The following is a 14,857-nucleotide window of genomic DNA, read 5'->3' as shown; positions in this document are numbered from 1 at the left end:
GGGAGAGAGGAAGGAGGGAGAGAGATAGAACCGGGAGAGAGAGAGAGAGAGAGAGGCGGGAGAGAGAGAGGCAGGAGGGAGATAGATAGAACCGGGAGAGGGAGACAGAGAGAGAGAGAGAGGCGGGAGAGAGAGAGGCAGGAGGGAGATAGATAGAACCGGGAGAGGGAGAGAGAGAGGCAGGAGGGAGGGAGAGAGAGAGAGAGAGAGAGAGGTAGGAGGAAGAGAGATAGAACCGGGAGGGAGAGAGAGAGGCGGGAGAGAGAGGGAGGCAGGAGGGAGAGAGAGAGAGAGGTAGGAGGAAGAGAGATAGAACCGGGAGAGAGAGAGTGAGAGGCGGGAGAGAGAGGGAGGCAGGAGGGAGAGAGAGGGTGGCAGTAGGGAGAGAGAGGGAGGCAGCAGGGAGAGAGAGAGAGAGCGAGGCGGGAGGGAGACAGAGTGGCAGGAGAGCAAGAAACGGGAGAGAGAGAGAAAGAAGCGGAAGATAGGCGGAAGAGAGAGGAGGAGGGAGAATGAGAGAGGGGACAGGAGGGAGAGAGGACAGGAGGGAGAGAGGCAGGAGAGAGAAAGAAGTGGAAGAGAGAGGCAGGAGAGAGAGAGAGAGAAAAGTGAGATTTCAGTTTCACCCTTTGTCTGTTTGAGACCTTTGCAGCCTCTGCTCCCAGTACATAATGAGTCCTCCTCGTGGCTCACAGGAACATGATAGAGCACTTCAGCCAAGTGCCTTTTCCTGTGTGACCCTGAGTAGGACGAACAGCTTCGTTCAGACACTGCAGCAGTAAACATGGCCTGCAGACACCTCCTCCGTTGCAGGTTCCCCCTGATTTCATCGACCCACTTCGAATCCCCAATTTGCAGGAGAAGGCCATTCAGCCCTTTGAACTATCTCTGCCGTTCAATAAGATCACAGCTGATCTGATTGTAACCTCACCCCTATGTTCCCACCTACCCCCTGATAACTCTAGACGCCGTTCTCGATCATGAATCTGTTTAACGGGGCCTTGAATGAATCTGAAGAATTCCAGAACCTTCCTTTCACAAATCCAAAGAACGGAATTTTAAACCCCACTCTGACTTTGGATTGCTGTAACCAGGGGATGGGCAAATAAACAATGCCCTTGTCACCAACACCTCCGAACATTTCAAAACTAATATTTGGGGAATGAAGAACATGGAACATGCAGTGGAGAAGGAGGCCATTCGGCCCAGTGAGTCTGCACAACCCACTTAAACCCTCACTTCCACCCTATCCCCGTAACCCAATAACCCCATCTAACTTCAGAATTATAGAATTATAGAATTTAAAGTGCAGAAGGAGGCCATTCGGCCCATTGAGTCTGCACCGGCTCCTGGAAAGAGCACCCTACCCAAGCCCACACCTCCACCCTATCCCCATAACCCAATAACCCCATCTAACTTCAGAAGAGTCATATTAGATTTAGAATCAGAGTCTTACAGCCCATTAAGAGGCCCTTTGGCCCATCAAGTCAGTGCCAGCCATCAAGCACCGATCTATTCTAATCCCATTTTCCAGCACTCGGTCCGTGGTCTTGTACATTCCGGCATTTCAAACGCACAGTTGTGAGGGTCCCTGCCTCCACCACCCTTTCAGGCAACGAGTTCCAGACTCCCACCACCCTCTGGGCGAAAAGGTTTTTCCTCAAACCCCCTCTAACCCTCCTGCCCCTTAACTTAAATCCCTGCCCCCTGATTATTATTATTTTAAAAAAACATTTTTAAAAAAAATTTTAGATTACCCAATTATTTTTTCCAATTAAGGGGCAATTTAGCGTGGCCAATCCACCCACTCTGCACATTTTTTTTTGGGTTGTGGGGGTGAAACCCACACAGACACGGGGAGAATGTGCAAACTCCACACTGACAGTGACCCAGAGCCGGGATCGAACCTGGGACCTCAGCGCCGTGAGGCAGCAGTGCTAACCACTAGGCCACCGGCCCCCTGATTATTGGCCCCTCCACTTAGGGGAAAAGCTTCTTCCTATCCACCATGTCTATGTCCCTCATAGTTTTGCAAACCTTAATCAGGCCCCCCCCTCCCCTCTCCTCCCCCCCTCCCCTCTCCTCCCCCCCTCCCCTCTCCTCCCCCCCTCCCCTCTCCTCCCCCCCTCCCCTCTCCTCCCCCCCTCCCCTCTCCTCCCCCCCTCCCCTCTCCTCCCCCCCTCCCCTCTCCTCTCCTCCCCCCCTCCCCTCTCCTCCCCCCCTCCCCTCTCCTCCCCCCCTCCCCTCCCCTCCCCCCTCCCCTCTCCTCCCCCTCCTCCCCCCCTCCCCTCTCCTCCCCCCCTCCCCTCTCCTCCCCCCCTCCCCCCTCCTCCCCTCTCCCCCCCCCTCTCCTCCCCCCCTCCCCTCTCCTCCCCCCCTCCCCTCTCCTCCCCCCCCTCCCCCCTCCTCCCCTCTCCCCCCCCCTCTCCTCCCCCCCTCCCCTCTCCTCCCCCCCTCCCTCTCCTCCCCCCCTCCCCTCTCCTCCCCCCCCTCCCCCCTCCTCCCCTCTCCCCCCCCCCTCTCCTCCCCCCCTCCCCTCTCCTCCCCCCCTCCCCTCTCCTCCCCCCCCTCCCCTCTCTCCCCCCCCCCCTCTCCTCCCCCCCTCCCCTCTCCTCCCCCTCTCCTCCCCCCTCCTCTCTCCTCCCCCCTCCTCTCTCCTCCCCCCCCTCCCCTCCACCCCCCCTCCCCTCCCCCTCCCCTCCCCTCCTCCCCCCTCCCCCTCCCCTCCTCCCCCCCTCCCCTCCCCCTCCCCTCTCCTCCTCCCCCCCTCCCCCTCCCCTCCCCTCCTCCCCCCCTCCCCTCCCCCTCCCCTCCTCCCCCCCTCCCCTCCCCCTCCCCTCCCCCTCCCCTCCTCCCCCCCTCCCCTCCCCCCCCCCCTCCCCCTCCCCCCCCTCCTCCCCCTCCCCCTCTCCTCCCCTCCCCCTCTCCTCCCCTCCCCCCTCTCCCCCCCCCTCTCCTCCCCTCCCCCCCCCTCTCCTCCCCTCCCCCCCCTCCCCTCCCCTCTTCCCCCCTCTCCCCCCTCCCCCCCCCTCTCCTCCCCTCCCCCCCCTCTCCTCCCCTCCCCCCCCTCTCCTCCCCTCCCCCCCCTCCCCTCCCCCCCCTCTCCTCCCCTCCGCCCCCCTCCCCTCCCCCCCTCTCCTCCCCCCTCTCCTCCCCCCCTCCCCTCTCCTCCCCCCCCTCCCCTCCCCTCCCCCCCCTCCCCTCTCCTCCCCCCCTCCCCTCTCCTCCCCCCCTCCCCTCTCCTCCCCCCCCTCCCCTCTCCTCCCCCCCTCCCCTCTCCTCCCCCCCCTCCCCTCTCCTCCCCCCTCCCCCTCCCCCTCCCCCCTCCCCTCTCCTCCCCCCCTCCCCTCTCCTCCCCCCCTCCCCTCTCCTCCCCCCTCCCCTCTCCTCCCCCCTCCCCTCTCCTCCCCCCCCTCCCCTCTCCCCTCTCCTCCCCCTCCCCCCTCCCCTCCTCCCCCCCCCTCTCCTCCCCCCCTCCCCTCTCCTCCCCCCCCCTCTCCTCCCCCCTCCCCTCTCCTCCCCCCTCCCCTCTCCTCCCTCCCCTCTCCTCCCCCCCCCCCCTCCACCCCCCACCCCCCCTTCCCCCGCCAGCCTAACAAATCTAGTTTAACCATCCTCTCTTGGTAGCTGGAACATTCCAGTCCAGGCAACATCCTGCTGGCACAGTGGTTAGCACTACTGCCTCGCAGCGCCTGGGACCCGGATTCCGGCCTTGGCTGACTGTCCGTGCGGAGTCTGCACGTTCCCCCCCCGTGTCTGCGCGGGTTTCCTCCGGGTGCTCCGGTTTCAGGTTAGGTGGGGTCATGGGGATGGGGTGGGGCTTGGGCCGAGGTAGGGTGCTGTTTCAGAGGGTTAGTGCAGACTCGAAGGGCCGAATGGCCTCCTTCGGCATTGTAGGAATTCTAATTTTAAAAATTTTTTTGCAGTATCCAATTCTTTTTTTCTCCCAAATAAAGGACAATTTAACGTGGCCAGTCCATCTACTCTGCACATCTTTTTGGGTTGTGGGGGGGGGGTGAGACCCACGCAGACACGGGGAGAACGTGCAAACTCCACGCGCACAGTGACCCGGGATCGGGACTGAACCCGGGTCCTCGGCGCCATGAGGCAGCAGTGCTAACCACTGTGTCACCACACTGTAGGGATTCTATGATCCTGGGGAATCTCCTCTGCACCCTCTCCAGTGCAATCACATCCTTCCTATAGTGTGGCGGCCGGAACTGCGCACAGTACTCTCGCTATGGCCTGGCCAGGGTTTTATACAGCTCCATCACAATGCCTCGTCTGATATAGGCAAGTATTACAGATGCCTTTTTAACCACCGTAGCTACCTGTCCTGCTGCCTTCTGGGATCTATGGACGTGCACCTCAAGGTCCTCTGGTCCTCCGCTTTTCCCAGCATCCTACTGTTCACGGTATATTCCCTTGCCTTGTAAGTCCTCCTTTGAAACGTTGGGTGGGATTTACCGGCTGTTCACACCAGCAGGAAATTCCGGTCCCACGCCGGAGCACAGGTTTCCCGGCGATGAGGGGCGGGGTCAACGGGAAATCCCGTTGACAATGACGGGACCAGGAAATCCCGCTGGCGGTCCGCCTCCGCCACTGAGAAGCAAGTGGCGGGTTGGCCGTTAAATCCCTCCCGTTAACTCAGTTTCTCTCTCCAGACACGCTGCCAGGCCTGCTGAGCGTTTCCAGCGTTTTGTGTTTCTATTACCGATTTCCAGCATCCGCAGTATTTGGAGAAGGTTTTCTAATTCTTTCACTTGCAGTCCGTTTGCAACTCCCCTCTCAACATTCCCGATATGAAAAGAAAGACATGTTGTTGAAGTTTTTTCTCATGCACTCATCAGGGCAAACACAGAATGCCAAACTGCAAACGATCGCAACAGTTTCTACGACGAGAGGAAAGGGTGTTGACTGGGCATTGACCGTGAGGCAAAGCCCCAGCCAATCAGAGTCAGCTTACTATCCAATCAGCACCCTTTTCTCTTCCGGCAGAAATTATTGTGATTATTTGAAATTTGGTATTCTTTCATTTGTCCCGATGAGTGCAAGAGGAAAAGTTTCGGTAACTTGCCTCTTTTTTCAGGCCATTCAGCCCGTTGTCTCTGTGTCGACAATCTGCAAGTGCAATTTAATTGTTGCCGTGCCACCGTTCCCTGTACATATTTTATCACAAAGAGACCAATTCTATATGAACGGATGAATTAGGAGCAGGGTTAGGACATTCGGCCCCTCGAGCCTGCCCACCATTCAATACGATCACGGCTGATCTGATTGTAACTTCAACCCCCGATTCCTGTCACACCCGTCTTCACCAAGAATCTCTCCACCTCTGCTTTAAAAACATTCAAAACCTCTGCTTCCACCGTGTTCTGCGGAAGAGACCCACAAGCCTCAGAGAAAAACACTCTCAGCTCTGGCTAAAATGAGTGACCCCTTATTTTGAAACAGTGACCCCCTAATTCTATCTTGAAAAGCTGGACTGAATCTGTCTCCACCACACTCACAGACAGTGCATTCCAGATCCTAACCACTTGCTGTGTGAATCTGTCTCCACCACACTCACAGACAGTACATTCCAGATCCTAACCACTCGCTGTGTGAATCTGTCTCCACCACACTCTCAGACAGTACATTCCAGATCCTAACCACTCGCTGTGTGAATCTGCCTCCACCACACTCTCAGACAGTGCATTCCAGATCCTAACCACTTGCTGTGTGAATCTGTCTCCACCACACTCACAGACAGTGCATTCCAGATCCTAACCACTCGCTGTGTGAATCTGTCTCCACCACACTCACAGACAGTGCATTCCAGATCCTAACCACTCGCTGTGTGAATCTGCCTCCACCACACTCTCAGACAGTACATTCCAGATCCTAACCACTCGCTGTGTGAATCTGTCTCCACCACACTCACAGACAGTACATTCCAGACCCTAACCACTCGCTGTGTGAATCTGTCTCCACCACACTCACAGACAGTACATTCCAGATCCTAACCACTCGCTGTGTGAATCTGCCTCCACCACACTCACAGACAGTGCATTCCAGATCCTAACCACTGGCTGTGTGAATCTGTCTCCACCACACTCACAGACAGTACATTCCCCATCCTGACCACTCGCTGTGTGAAAAGGTTTTTCCTCATGTCCCCATTGCTTCTTTTGCCAATTACCTTAAAATGGTTTTGATCCTTTTTTCAACAAATTCTTTATTAATTAAGAGTCAACAGTATTGCTGTGGGTTTGGAGTTACGTACAGGGCAGACTGAGTAAGGACGGCAGATTTCCTTCCCTAAAGGGCAGCTGGATTTTTACAACAATCGATGATAGTTTCATGGTCACCATCGCTGAGACTGGCTTTATATTCCTGATTTATTAACTGAATTTAAATTCCACCAGCTGCCGGGGTGGGATTTGAACTTGTGGCCCCAGATCATTACCCTGGGGCCTCTGGATTACTAGTCCAGTGGGATCACTACTAGGCCACCGTCTCCCCCATTCTTGCCACCAATTGGAACAGTTTCTCCCTGTCTACTTTGTCCAGGGATCTCATGGTTTTCGACACCTCTCTCATTGAGCCAGTGAGATTTACAGCAAAGAAAAAGGCCCTTCAGCCCATCGTGTCAGTGGCAACCATCAAGTGCATATCTATTAGCAAATCTCCTCTTGACCACCTCATCTCCAAGGAAAACATTCCCGACTTCTCCAACCCACCTACGTAATGGAAGTTCCTCATTCCCGGAGACATCCATGTGAATCTCAGAAGCCTTCCCATCCTCCTGGAAGTGTGGTGTCCAGGATGGGGCCAATATTCCGATCTGAGCCTGAATGAGCGTTTTTTACAGATTTAGTGTGGCTCCCCTCTGCTGCATGGGGGTCCTCTCTAGTTCAACAACTTCCTCCCGTTCCCTCCCCTCCCCGTCTCCCCCCCAAACCGTCTGCTTGTCCCCACCCTCCCAGCACCTCCTTCCTCTCCCCTCTCTCCGAGTTGCCCCCTCCGTCTCCCTTCGACCACCCGCATGACGCACAAGCCTTAAACCCAAATTTGATGCGGCCCACTGTGTCGTGCGACCCAAGTACCTCCAGCTTTGAGTTGGGACTGAAGAGTTTGGCTTCTGCCAATGGTGCACCTACCCAGGTACATCAGCATGGTTTCCATGGCAATGTTCTTTTTCACCACTAGGTAACTATCGGTGCCCAGCGAGTGTAGGATGGGTAAGACTTTCTCTCTGTAATGTAGTGGTCGTTCTGAAAGAGAAATGCACATTGTTAAAACCGGGGAAGACTTTGTTTTAGTGAAAGCCACCTTACCAACTGCGCTATCCAATGACACAAAATCATTAGCCCTCAGTATTCACAGCACAGAAACAGGCCATTCTGCTCCATGCTGGCGTCTCTACTCCACATAAATCTCCTCCCATTCTCCCCTTCACCTCGCCCCCCATCACCATATATGGAGTCCGCACGTTCTCCCCGTGCCTGCGTGGGTTTCTTCCGGGTGCTCTTGTTTCGTCCCACAGTCCAAAAGATGTGCAGGTTAGAGGGATTGGTCAAATCGATACGCGGTGTTACAGGGATAGGGCGGAGAAGTGGACCTAGGTCACGTGCCCTTTCGGAGGGTCTGTGCAGACTCGATGGGCCAAATGGCCTCCTTGTGCACTGTAGGAATTCTATGATATCCTATTCCATTCACACGCATGTGTTTATCCAGTGTTCCCTTAAAACACCTTAACCATTCCGTGTGGGAAGCACAGCACACCCTCAGTATAGAACCTGGAGCTTACACCATGAGATTCTAACTGAGAGACAGCTCTGGCATTAGAATTAGTGTCTGATGCAAGAGAACTTTATGACTACAAATTACAGAATTGGAAAAATGCCATTTGGACCAAATCTGCTGAACCTTCCAGAAAGCTCCATCTCTGTGACTCATGGGGCACGATTGAACGGAATGGGAACAAAGTCCCCCAGCATTGGCAGCACTGAGAAATACAGCGCTATCCAACATCCCTCGGGTTAGATAGTGGGCCTCAGCGAGTAACACACGGTCGATGCCACACACAGCCCCCCGTTTTGTGTCAGGAGGAATTCCTCTCGCCGGAATGCCTCATTGCAGCGAGAGATCGGGACGCCATTTTTAAGTGGCATTCTGATCTCTGAAGTCCCCGACGTGACCCCTGCCCCCCCCTCCTCAAACCCCAACTCACTATGAAGAGGTCCCTGGGCCCCACTGCACCAACCCAACACTGTGCAGGGCACCCTGGCCTGATCGGCACCTGGGCACCCCGGCATGCCAGTCTGGCACCCCCCCTCTCTCTGCCCCATCCTCCACCTCTTCCCTACCTCCCCTCCCTACACCTACCTCCACCCCCCTCTCTACACCTACCTCCACCTCCCCTCTCTACACCTACCTCCACCTCCCCTCACTACACCTGCTTCCACCCCCCCCTCTACACCTACCTCCACCCCCCCTCTCTACACCTACCTCCACCCCCCTCTCTACACCTACCCCCACCCCCTCTCTCTACACCTACCTCCACCCTCCCCCCTCTACACCTACCTCCACCTCCCCTCTCTACACCTACCTCCACCCCCTCTCTACACCTGCCCCCCTCTCTACACCTACCTCCACCCCCCTCTCTCTACACCTACCTCCACCCTCCCTACACCTACTTCCACCCCCCTCTACACCTGCCTCCCCCCCTACCTACACCCCCCTCTCTACACCTACCTCCACCCCCCTCTACACCTACCTCCACCCCCCCGTACACCTGCCAACCCCCCTCTACACCTACATCCACCCCCCTCTACACCTACCTCCACCCCCTCTCTACACCTACCTCCACCCCCCCCATCTACACCTACCCTCACCCCCCCCTCTCTACACCTCCACCCCCTCCTCGACACCTGCCTTCAACCCCCCTACACCTGCCTCCACCTCCCCCTTTTTACCCCACCTCTACCTCCCACTTTTTACCTCACCCTCTATCTCTCCCTCTTTCACCCTACTCTCTACCCCCAACTCCCACAACCCTCACTATCACTGTAACCTCCTGCAGCTTCCAAAATCCTCCCTATTTCTGTAATCTCCTGCTGTCCCTACAACCCTCCACATCTCCAACCTCCTCCAGCCCGACAACCCTCCTATCTCTGTAACCTCCTCCAGCCACCCCCCATCTCTGTAACCTCCTCCACCCCTCCCTATTTCTGTAACCTCGTCCAATCCTTACAGCCCTCCCTATCTCTGTAACCTCCTCCACCCCTCCCTATTTCTGTAACCTCGTCCAATCCTTACAGCCCTCCCTATCTCTGTAACCTCCTCCAGCCCCTACAGCCCTCCCTATTTCTGTAACGTCCTCCAGCCCCTACAGCCCTCCCTATTTCTGTAACCTCGTCCAGCCCTTACAGCCCTCCCTATCTCTGTAACCTCCTCCATCCTTGCAGCCCTCCCTATCTCTGTAACCTCCTCCAGCCCCTACAACCCTCCCTATCCCTGTAACCTCCTCCAACCCCTACAACCCTCCCTATCTCTGTAACCTCCTCCAGCCCCTACAACCCTCCCTATCCCTGTAAGCTCCTCCAGCCCCTACAACCCTCCCTATCTCTGTAACTTCCTCCAGCCCCTACAACCCTCCCTATCCCTGTAAGCTCCTCCAGCCCCAACAACCCTCCCTATCTCTGTAACCTCCTCCAGCCCCTACAACCCTCCCTATCTCTGTACCTCCTTCCGAGTACACAACCCTCCCCATCTGTAACCTCCTCCAGTCCCCATACCCATCCCTGTAACCTCCTCCAGCCCTTACAACCCTCCCTATCACTGTAAAGTTGTCCAGTATTCCTCCATAATTGGCCATATCTCCAGTTGCCTGGGTCCTGAGTTCTCTCTCTCAACTCCTCTCTACAACTCTTTCTCCTCCATTAAGACACTCTCTAGTGGCAATGAGCATCCTGCGGCCCATCAGGGTTCTGAGTGCGGCCCTTGAGACATTTTGTTGACCATTGGCCAGCCGCAGTGTTGCCACATTCTGCTGATTTCCATCCGTGTCGTTTATTTTCCCCCCAGTCGGTGGGACGAAAATGATCCGCGAGTGAAGCGTGGGAGAGTGAAGCGTGGGCGAGTGAAGCGAGGGCGAGTGAAGCGAGGGCGAGTGAAGCGAGGGCGAGTGAAGCGAGGGCGAGTGAAGCGAGGGCGAGTGAAGCGAGGGCGAGTGAAGCGAGGGCGAGTGAAGCGAGGGCGAGTGAAGCGAGGGCGAGTGAAGCGTGGGCGAGTGAAGCGTGGGCGAGAGAAGCGAGGGCGAGTGAAGCGAGGGCGAGTGAAGCGAGGGCGAGTGAAGCGAGGGCGAGTGAAGCGAGGGCGAGTGAAGCGAGGGCGAGTGAAGCGAGGGCGAGTGAAGCGAGGGCGAGTGAAGCGTGGGCGAGTGAAGCGAGGGCGAGTGAAGCGAGGGCGAGTGAAGCGAGGGCGAGTGAAGCGAGGGCAAGTGAAGCGAGGGCGAGTGAAGCGAGGGAGTGAAGCAAGGGCGAGTGAAGCGAGGGCGAGTGAAGCAAGGGCGAGTGAAGCAAGGGCGAGTGAAGCGAGGGCGAGTGAAGCGAGGGAGTGAAGCAAAGGTGAGTGAAGCGAGGGCGAGTGAAGCGAGGGCGAGTGAAGCAAAGGTGAGTGAAGCGAGGGCGAGTGAAGCGAGGGCGAGTGAAGCGAGGGCGAGTGAAGCAAAGGTGAGTGAAGCAAAGGTGAGTGAAGCGAGGGCGAGTGAAGCGAGGGCGAGTGAAGCAAAGGTGAGTGAAGCAAAGGTGAGTGAAGCGAGGGTGAGTGAAGCGAGAGCGAGTGAAGTGAGGGCGAGTGAAGTGAGGGCGAGTGAAGCAAAGGTGAGTGAAGTGAGGGCGAGTGAAGCAAAGGGGAGTGAAGAGACGGCAAGTGAAGGGAAGGCGAGTGAAGCGAGGGCGAGTGAAGCGAGGGCGAGTGAAGCGAGGGCGAGTGAAGCAAAGGTGAGTGAAGCAAAGGTGAGTGAAGCGAGGGCAAGTGAAGCGAGGGCGAGTGAAGCAAAGGTGAGTGAAGCGAGGGCGAGTGAAGCGAGGGCGAGTGAAGCAAAGGTGAGTGAAGCGAGGGCGAGTGAAGCGAGGGCGAGTGAAGCGAGGGCGAGTGAAGCAAAGGTGAGTGAAGCGAGGGTGAGTGAAGCGAGGGCGAGTGAAGCGAGGGCGAGTGAAACGAGGGCGAGTGAAACGAGGGCGAGTGAAGCGAGGGCGAGTGAAGCGAGGGCGAGTGAAGCGAGGGCGAGTGAAGCAAAGGTGAGTGAAGTGAGGGCGAGTGAAGCAAAGGCGAGTGAAGAGACGGCGAGTGAAGCGAAGGCGAGTGAAGAGACGGCAAGTGAAGCGAAGGCGAGTGAAGCGAGGGCGAGTGAAGCGAGGGCGAGTGAAGCAAAGGCGAGTGAAGCGAGGGCGAGTGAAGCGAGGGCGGGTGAAGCGAGGGCGGGTGAAGCGAGGGCGAGTGAAGCAAAGGCGAGTGAAGAGACGGCGAGTGAAGCGAAGGCGAGTGAAGAGACGGCAAGTGAAGCGAAGGCGAGTGAAGCGAGGGCGAGTGAAGCGAGGGCGAGTGAAGCAAAGGCGAGTGAAGCGAGGGCGAGTGAAGCGAGGGCGGGTGAAGCGAGGGCGGGTGAAGCGAGGGCGAGTGAAGCGAAGGCGAGTGAAGCGAGGGCGAGTGAAGCGAGGGAGTGAAGCAAAGGTGAGTGAAGCAAAGGTGAGTGAAGCGAGGGTGAGTGAAGAGAGGGCGAGTGAAGCGAGGGCGAGTGAAGCGAGGGCGAATGAAGCAAAGGCGAGTGAAGTGAGGGCGAGTGAAGCAAAGGCGAGTGAAGAGACGGCAAGTGAAGCGAAGGCGAGTGAAGCGAGGGCGAGTGAAGCGAGGGCGAGTGAAGCAAAGGCGAGTGAAGCGAGGGTGAGTGAAGTGAGGGCGAGTGAAGCGAGGGCGAGTGAAGCAAAGGTGAGTGAAGCGAGGGCGAGTGAAGCAAAGGCGAGTGAAGAGACAGCGAGTGAAGCGAGGCGAGTGAAGCGAGGGCGAGTGAAGCGAGGGCGAGTGAAGCAAAGGTGAGTGAAGCGAGGGTGAGTGAAGCGAGGGTGAGTGAAGCGAGGGCGAGTGAAGCGAAGGCGAGTGAAGCGAAGGCGAGTGAAGCGAGGGCGAGAAGCGAGGGCGAGTGAAGCAAAGGCGAGTGAAGCAAGGGCGAGTGAAACGAGGGCGAGTGAAGCGAGGGTGACTGAAGCGAGGGCGAGTGAAGCGAGGGCGAGTGAAGCGAGGGCGAGTGAAGCGAGGGCGACTGAAGCGATGGCGAGTGAAGCGAGGGCGAGTGAAGCGAGGGCGAGTGAAGCGAGGGCGAGTGAAGCGAGGGCGAGTGAAGCGAGGGCGAGTGAAGCGAGGGCCAGTGAAGCGAGGGAGTGAAGCAAAGGTGAGTGAAGCAAAGGTGAGTGAAGCGAGGGCGAGTGAAGCGAGGGCGAGTGAAGCGAGGGCGAGTGAAGCAAGGGCGAGTGAAGCAAGGGCGAGTGAAGCAAGGGCGAGTGAAGCGAGGGAGTGAAGCAAAGGTGAGTGAAGCGAGGGCGAGTGAAGCGAGGGCGAGTGAAGCAAAGGTGAGTGAAGCGAGGGCGAGTGAAGCGAGGGCGAGTGAAGCAAAGGCGAGTGAAGCGAGGGCGAGTGAAGCGAGGGCGAGTGAAGCAAAGGTGAGTGAAGCAAAGGTGAGTGAAGCGAGGGTGAATGAAGCGAGGGCGAGTGAAGTGAGGGCGAGTGAAGGGAGGGCGAGTGAAGTGAGGGCGAGTGAAGCAAAGGTGAGTGAAGTGAGGGCGAGTGAAGCAAAGGTGAGTGAAGAGACGGCAAGTGAAGCGAAGGCGAGTGAAGCGAGGGCGAGTGAAGCGAGGGCGAGTGAAGCGAGGGCGAGTGAAGCAAAGGTGAGTGAAGCGAGGGCGAGTGAAGCGAGGGCGAGTGAAGTGAGGGCGAGTGAAGCAAAGGTGAGTGAAGCAAAGGCGAGTGAAGAGACGGCAAGTGAAGCGAAGGCGAGTGAAGCGAGGGCGAGTGAAGCAAAGGCGAGTGAAGCGAGGGCGAGTGAAGCGAGGGCGGGTGAAGCGAGGGCGGGTGAAGCGAGGGCGAGTGAAGCGAAGGCGAGTGAAGCGAGGTCGAGTGAAGCGAGGGCGAGTGAAGCGAGGGAGTGAAGCAAAGGTGAGTGAAGCAAAGGTGAGTGAAGCGAGGGTGAGTGAAGCGAGGGCGAGTGAAGCGAGGGCGAGTGAAGCGAGGGCGAATGAAGCAAAGGTGAGTGAAGTGAGGGCGAGTGAAGCAAAGACGAGTGAAGAGACGGCAAGTGAAGCGAAGGCGAGTGAAGCGAGGGCGAGTGAAGCGAGGGTGAGTGAAGTGAGGGCGAGTGAAGCGAGGGCGAGTGAAGCAAAGGTGAGTGAAGCGAGGGCGAGTGAAGCAAAGGCGAGTGAAGAGACAGCAAGTGAAGCGAAGGCGAGTGAAGCGAGGGCGAGTGAAGCGAGGGCGAGTGAAGCAAAGGTGAGTGAAGCGAGGGCGAGTGAAGCAAAGGCGAGTGAAGAGACAGCAAGGGAAGCGAAGGCGAGTGAAGCGAGGGCGAGTGAAGCAAAGGTGAGTGAAGCGAGGGTGACCGAAGCGAGGGCGAGTGAAGCGAAGGCGAGTGAAGCGAAGGCGAGTGAAGCGAAGGCGAGTGAAGCGAAGGCGAGTGAAGCGAGGGCGAGTGAAGCAAAGGCGAGTGAAGCAAGGGCGAGTGAAACGAGGGCGAGTGAAGCGAGGGCGACTGAAGCGAGGGCGAGTGAAGCGAGGGCGAGTGAAGCGAGGGCGAGTGAAGCAAAGGTGAGTGAAGTGAGGGCGAGTGAAGCAAAGGCGTGTGAAGAGACGGCAAGTGAAGCGAAGGTGAGTGAAGCGAGGGCGAGTGAAGCAAAGGTGAGTGAAGCGAGGGTGAGTGAAGTGAGGGCGAGTGAAGTGAGGGCGAGTGAAGCAAAGGTGAGTGAAGCGAGGGCGAGAGAAGCGAGGGCGAGTGAAACGAGGGCGAGTGAAACGAGGGCGAGTGAAGCGAGGGCGAGTGAAGCGAGGGCGAGTGAAGCGAGGGCGAGTGAAGCAAAGGTGAGTGAAGTGAGGGCGAGTGAAGCAAAGGCGAGTGAAGAGACGGCGAGTGAAGCGAAGGCGAGTGAAGAGACGGCAAGTGAAGCGAAGGCGAGTGAAGCGAGGGCGAGTGAAGCGAGGGCGAGTGAAGCAAAGGCGAGTGAAGCGAGGGCGAGTGAAGCGAGGGCGGGTGAAGCGAGGGCGGGTGAAGCGAGGGCGAGTGAAGCAAAGGCGAGTGAAGAGACGGCGAGTGAAGCGAAGGCGAGTGAAGAGACGGCAAGTGAAGCGAAGGCGAGTGAAGCGAGGGCGAGTGAAGCGAGGGCGAGTGAAGCAAAGGCGAGTGAAGCGAGGGCGAGTGAAGCGAGGGCGAGTGAAGCGAGGGCGAGTGAAGCGAGGGCGAGTGAAGCGAAGGCGAGTGAAGCGAGGGCGAGTGAAGCGAGGGAGTGAAGCAAAGGTGAGTGAAGCAAAGGTGAGTGAAGCGAGGGTGAGTGAAGAGAGGGCGAGTGAAGCGAGGGCGAGTGAAGCGAGGGCGAATGAAGCAAAGGCGAGTGAAGTGAGGGCGAGTGAAGCAAAGGCGAGTGAAGAGACGGCAAGTGAAGCGAAGGCGAGTGAAGCGAGGGCGAGTGAAGCGAGGGCGAGTGAAGCAAAGGTGAGTGAAGCGAGGGTGAGTGAAGTGAGGGCGAGTGAAGCGAGGGCGAGTGAAGCAAAGGTGAGTGAAGCGAGGGCGAGTGAAGCAAAGGCGAGTGAAGAGACAGCGAGTGAAGCG

General features: G+C 57.7%; 1 protein-coding gene across 4 annotated transcripts in view; it reads right to left on the bottom strand.

Moving 5' to 3' along the window:
• The window catches only part of LOC119977259 (arf-GAP with Rho-GAP domain, ANK repeat and PH domain-containing protein 1), a 259,394-nt gene that overhangs the window by 29,954 nt on the left and 214,583 nt on the right, over positions 1 to 14,857 (bottom strand). For all 4 annotated transcript variants that reach the window (XM_038817991.1, XM_038817990.1, XM_038817993.1 and 1 more), the window contains one exon: positions 7,143 to 7,256. In XM_038817991.1, the coding sequence (XP_038673919.1) occupies positions 7,143 to 7,256 (114 nt within the window). The remainder of the gene's footprint in view (positions 1 to 7,142; positions 7,257 to 14,857) is intronic.

Source organism: Scyliorhinus canicula, chromosome 14, assembly GCF_902713615.1.
Source record: "Scyliorhinus canicula chromosome 14, sScyCan1.1, whole genome shotgun sequence".
In the NCBI taxonomy this organism is placed as follows: Eukaryota; Metazoa; Chordata; class Chondrichthyes; order Carcharhiniformes; family Scyliorhinidae; genus Scyliorhinus; species Scyliorhinus canicula.
Note: the sequence above shows the minus strand (reverse complement) of the source record. Positions and strands in the feature narration are given on the sequence as shown.